The sequence below is a fragment of the Balaenoptera musculus genome, chromosome 3 (genome assembly GCF_009873245.2).
Source record: "Balaenoptera musculus isolate JJ_BM4_2016_0621 chromosome 3, mBalMus1.pri.v3, whole genome shotgun sequence".
Taxonomy (NCBI): Eukaryota; Metazoa; Chordata; class Mammalia; order Artiodactyla; family Balaenopteridae; genus Balaenoptera; species Balaenoptera musculus.
Genome location: NC_045787.1, coordinates 59,256,314 through 59,262,313, shown reverse-complemented (window position 1 = coordinate 59,262,313; position 6,000 = coordinate 59,256,314). Strand labels below are relative to the sequence as shown.

The following is a 6,000-nucleotide window of genomic DNA, read 5'->3' as shown; positions in this document are numbered from 1 at the left end:
CAAATCTGTCAGTACCTACATTAATATTGTCTTATATAAAACACTGTAGATGTTATACATATTATTAACACCAGATATCAAAAATAAAAAGATGTGGAAAAGAAAGTCATGTTTTTTTTACAGTTATTTATTGAAAAAAATTCATGTGTAAGTAGACCCATACAGATCAAACCCGTGTTGTTTCAAGGGTCAACTGTACCTCTTTTCCCCAAAAGTCCCACCAAGAACCTTCTCCTACCCACTAAATGATTTGGATTTATTCAGACAGAAGTCAAATTAATGTAATTCAGTAACATTTATTTTACATAAAACAATTTTCAAAGAATACATTTAAAAACCATCCAGATACTGATTTTATTGCATTACAAAAAATTGAGAGGCACAATTGAAATATTCAAATAAATTGTGAAGGGTGGAGGTGGGGTGAGGCCTATGATCTCTATCCACGTTGTTCCTTAGTCACTGAGAGGCTCTGGGTCCAAGAGTCTCTACCATGAGGCAGTAGTGCACTTCATTTAGTAGGAATAAATCACATAAAATATATACTTTTATACAGAAAGTGTTATTGTACTGTCACTTTCAATTACTTATAAAAACTTCACTTTGAATTGCACAAAAGTTTTCTTTAAAATCGATAACTCCCAGAAGGTGGGGCTTAGAACCAAGTATCTCTCTAAATAATTCATTACAAATAATTCAGGTTCCATTTCTCCACAGATCAAAAAAAAATCTATGAAGACTTACAGTATTCAAATGGGACATTTAAAAAAATTTTTTATAGGAAAATAGGTTTACACATTTGTCCCTAATCAGCTAATGTTATTTTCTCCCTACTTTAAAACAAATCACAGAACATCCAAAGTTTTAAATCAGAGTACCTGCACCACAGTACAATGTGGCAGTGTTTACGTTAATTCATTTTGTGTATCATTCTACTGCAGAATCGGATTATCAAAAAGGCACATGGGTACATTCTTCGGAACAGTTTTGGTCTTTAAAAAAAAAATATCACACGTTTATAAGCAGTGATTTCAATCATGTTTAAAAACAAAAATACTAAACAGATTCATTTCCTAATCCAGGTGATACAGAATCCATGAGATTTCTTCAGGCACTTCACTTCCCATAGAATTTCTTGTTCAGCAGGTATATGAGAAGGTTTACATTCACTTTAACCTTATCAAACATTTTCATCACAGCTACTCCTTCATACTGCATCTGAAGTAAATCCTGAAATTGTAAGGAACACCAATCACATCTCCAATTTGACATTTCCCACATTTAAAACACATTCTAGAAGACTGTTGACAACAATTAGATTCGGTTGACCTAAGGACCTCGGTGGGGATTCTTATACTTCAGTGTGCATTAGAATCACCTGGTTTAAAAACACAGGCCAGTTAAAACAGATTGCTGGGCCCTACCCCCAGGAATCTCTGATTCTGGATCTCTGGGGTGGGTCCCAAGAACTTGCATTTTAACAAGTTCCCGAGGGATGATGATACTGTTGGTCTGGGTGCCATACTTTGAGAATCACTCACCTCGATGAAAGAAAACAGATTTTTAGAATTGATAAGGACTTTATGAGAGAAAACCATTACCGTTAATATTAGACATATAATTAAAAGTTTAATTATAATTGAAAAACTCAAGACACAAATGTTACTGCAAGATGAGGTATATCCTTTAGAAGAGCCAGGGTTTTCTAAAGTGGAGTGAGACAGTTCATTGAGGAGCAAAAAGAATATTAGAACTCCTCTTTTTATTTTTTCCTCATTTCTTGAGCATGTACATTTTCTATGTATTTTAAAAAGTAGATTTTGAGTGAAGTACCAAGAGCATGTATACTTTATAAATAAATAAATGTAGAGAAATACGGAGAAATTATCTATTTACTGAGGAAAACTGCAAGATTGAAATTTGGAGACCACTGTACAAAGCAACTCCTTCCGATCTAGACTACTTCTGTTCCTGTATTCTGTTCCTCATTCTCCAGTAAGTTTATCATTCTGTTTCATTGCTGCTGTATAAACAAAGAAAAATTAATAAAATTTCCTTCGTTTATAAATTAATAACTGGCTCACACCAGCCAAATGCATGAGACTAAGCAGTAACATTTTACAATAACACAGGACAGGGGGGCTTTGCCAGATAGAAGATATCATTCCTGAACTCCCTAGACTCATACCCAGGTCTCATTTTCCTCTTTCTAGCTCTGGAAATTTCTGGCTTCTCGATGATAATGCCTTGTGTCTATAACAAGCAAGGCCACCTGCAGAAGTTGGAGTCTTCTTTGAGAGAACTTGGGCTCTTGCCAGCTTCCTGCTCCACCTTCTCAATTATCTCCAACTGCACTCAGCTAAACCCCTCCATTATTTAGATATGCTTCTGGGATGGAAATTCCATAGGGAAGTGAAGTTCTTTCATCAAGAATGGTTTTGCCTATTAAAGCATAGTGGAGATTCACTTTTCCTTTAGGAAAGGCAACATCTGTCAAAAACTCTTGGAAAAGAATGAAACCAATATGGTTAAATTGAGAAGGAATCATGTATGGAGGGGAATTAGCTGGGCCCCCCATGGGGAACAGAGGAACTCTGATTGCACTTGCAGTTGAAAGACCAGATTTTAGTCGTATCTCCACTATTTGCTATCTTACAACCTAGCAACATCATATAACTTCTCTGAGGTTCTGTTTCCTTGTGTGTAAATTGGGGCTGACACTGCCAACCCCATAGGCGTGTTATCGGGCATATGAGATCAAGAAATCTGCAAACACTTTGTAAGCTACTCTTGTCTGGTCAGGAACAACTGGAATCCTGTGAGAGAGGCAGTAGTGTAGAGAGATGAAGAGTTTGGATTCCAGCAGCCCTTCCATAACGTGCTCTCTGAATCCCAGTTCTTCATCTGGGAAAGGAAGAATACCAAGACTGCAGCCCTCCATAAACACTGGCCATTATTTATATAAGCAGAACATCTTCACGTAACTCACGCCTTCCTGTTATGTATATGGCTACAGGATATAATTAGGATATCATCTTTAGGAACTGAGGAAAGAGTGGGCTGAAGAAAACCTAGAAGCATAATGTTAGAAGAAATCTCCCTTTTTGTCCTCTTAGAAACAAAGTCCTTGACTCACACTAACGACCTGGCCGTCACATTTCTCTTTGGTAATTCGCTTCATATTAGAATTGTCTGAAAGCCATAAATTGTGTGAAAAGATAAGTCTGACTTTATGTCTGACAGCTATTATATGCAGGGCTGGCTCTGTGGGCATTCGACCTGTGCATGGTCCCATGATTAGAAGAAGGGCCCTGCACTTAGTTTAATGCTCTGCTGTCATCATCTTGAAATTCTCACCAATTTCGAGTAAGGGGCTCTGCATTTTCATTTTGCACTGAGCCCTGCAAATTATGTAGCTGGTCCTGATGATATGTCAATGACTGAAAAAATCTGGAGCATAATAGCCACCTGCATACAGCTAAGGAGTAACATTTTACAATTGTGTGTCTAAATGAATGGTGTGAACAGCTAATCCTACTATGAAACTTTTAACAAAGGAGCAAGTGAAGCTTGTGTTTGCACAGTGTTAAAAGGAAGTCCTGTGGAATTCCTGAGGCCTCTCTAAACAGGTGTCTCCTGGTCACTTGTGATTCATCTGTTGTTCAGTTGATGTTTATTGGGCTTGGATCATTTCCATCTTGGCAATCACATGATATGTCTTTGTTACAGAAGAATCACTAACCAAGGCATATCACCACAAGCACACTCTTTTCTCTTCCCATATTTATCTAAATATTCCACACAGTAACTCAAGACTTTCAGTTAAATTTTTAGATGGATACATTTAGTGACATTTAAAATAAACAAGAAAATAATACCGTTAAGTATACTTTTCATAATTATATAATATCTTCAATTTTCTCTCTTAACTCTAAATTACTGCATTATCTCAGTGTCTTTATAAAACCCACTTAGCTCTCATTTTTTTTTTAGGCTTATAAGGAATGCTAGACAGAAAAGAAGGGCCCTGGTATTTTATCCCATGGGTTAGGGCTGGAGGTGTAACTGCACTGATCTCAGCCACAGGCTAGGGAGGCAGTGAGGCTGGAACTTACACCATTCCCAGTGGCTTATCATGATGTTCCATGTAGATACATGCAGAATACCTGGGAACAGTTTTACAAGTAGTTTGGGGCCCAGGTAAATAGGTGTTATTTCCATTTAAAAACTCAATCACATCTCTAAATTGATTCTGTGCAAGGATTAAGTTGGGAGTAGATAAACATTTACTTGCACCCTCCCTCCTTTTTTTTTGGTGGCACATGAACTGTTTTCTCAGTTTCTGCTCAAGTATATTTGGCTTAAATGTGGTTCTTATGAGAAAATGCAGTAATTCTGACTGCAAACACCATTTTTCTATTTACAGATATCTGTTTTGCACAATGTCTTTCTTTCTTGTGATCCCAAATAGTTAACAAAGAAATTTAAGAAACTGATGCAAAAATAATTCTAGGAAGGAGAAAGGGGAGAAGGAGAAATGAGATCCGGAAAGTTCCAATCCTGGGTATATGCTATCGTAGGAAGAAATGCAATTTCCTAAGAAAAGGAAACTTTCCAACCTTTACTTAATAGCTCTGAATACTTTTACATATATTATTCTTTTCTCTAAGCTTCAAAATGAAAACATAGCTTAGAAAAACTCACTGCTATGGTTTACCATTTAAAAGCAGTTTAAGTTCCAATAATTTGGAAAGTCATAGCTTTAAAAATATCATCAACACTTAAAGTAATACTGGCAAAAAAGACTGGCATTGGTCTCCTGTTAAATTTCATTGTTGTCATGAAGAATGCAAGCCAGGGGCTTCCCTGGTGGCACAGTGGTTAAGAATCCGCCTGCCAATGCAGGGAACATGGGTTCGAGCCCTGGTCCGGGAAGATGCCACATGCCGCGGAGCAACTAACCTCGTGCGCCACAACTACTGAGCCTGCGCTCTAGAGCCCGTGAGCCACAACTACTGAGCCCACGTGGCACAACTACTGAAGCCTGCACGCCTCGAGCCTGTGCTCTGCAGCAAGAAAAGCCACCGCAATGAGAAGCCCGCGCACCGCAATGAAGAGTAGCCCCCGCTCACCGCAACTAGAGAAAGCCCGCATGCAGCAATGAAGACCCAAGGCAGCCAAAAAAAAAATTAATTAAAAAAAAAAAAAAAGAATGCAAGCCAGGGAAGCCAAGAAGGACCCCCACTATAAAACTCACCCCAATCTGCAGGGATCCCAGCTTACCTGAATATTGAGCTGCACCTTTTCCATCTCTACACCCAGGAATTTTGATCTGACATCAAAGATGCCCACATCTTCAGTAGATGAGATATCAAATGTAACATTTTTAAACCTAGTGAAGAAAGGACCATTCACACATGCGGAACTGCAAATATACGCTTAAAGCTGAAACAAATTAATGGACTCCTAAGTTACCATTCCTAGTGAACAGCCTGCTGGGAAAATTCTAAGGAAGTTACCCCAAATCTCCCACCATGAGTCCCCAGTTTGGCTCACTGGAAATAGGTTTGACGGCTCGTGTTGAGATCTGCAGCCCACGGAGCACTGAAGTAGGTGCTCTGTTACAAGAGAAATGCAAAATATTGTCCTTGCTCTTAAAGAGCATAATATACAGTTGAAATTATATGCGATTCACAGAACTACAAATGCTGACTTATACTGCTGACAGGCCAGTTGAGCATTTTAGATGATTAGTTTTACAGCAACTTCAAAGGGGAAGAAGCATCTTCTCTGAGTTGGTCTCAGTCAAGAGAAGGCTGGATGGGATAAATGGAAGAGAAGCCAGGCCTCGGAGGAAGCCGGAGTTACAGAGGAGGACACACAGTGAGCCTGGCCTCCCCCAACGGAAAAGGGAGTGATGCAGCACAGGACTTACGGTCCTTTTAAAACGGCGAACCCACCAGTGCCTGGTGTGGGGCTCGGAGGAGGGTTTCTCCTCCA

At 38.9% G+C, this 6,000-nt stretch overlaps 1 protein-coding gene across 1 annotated transcript in view; it reads right to left on the bottom strand.

The window, feature by feature from the left end:
* Nucleotides 1-280: 280 nt before the first annotated feature.
* IQGAP2 (IQ motif containing GTPase activating protein 2) overlaps nucleotides 281-6,000 on the bottom strand; it is a 291,241-nt gene continuing 285,521 nt past the window's right edge. Inside the window, exons 35-36 of the mRNA XM_036849360.1 lie at nucleotides 5,284-5,392; nucleotides 281-1,230 (exon numbers count right to left, since the gene is read on the bottom strand). Of these exons, the coding sequence (XP_036705255.1) occupies nucleotides 1,117-1,230; nucleotides 5,284-5,392 (223 nt within the window). The 3' untranslated portion in view covers nucleotides 281-1,116. The remainder of the gene's footprint in view (nucleotides 1,231-5,283; nucleotides 5,393-6,000) is intronic.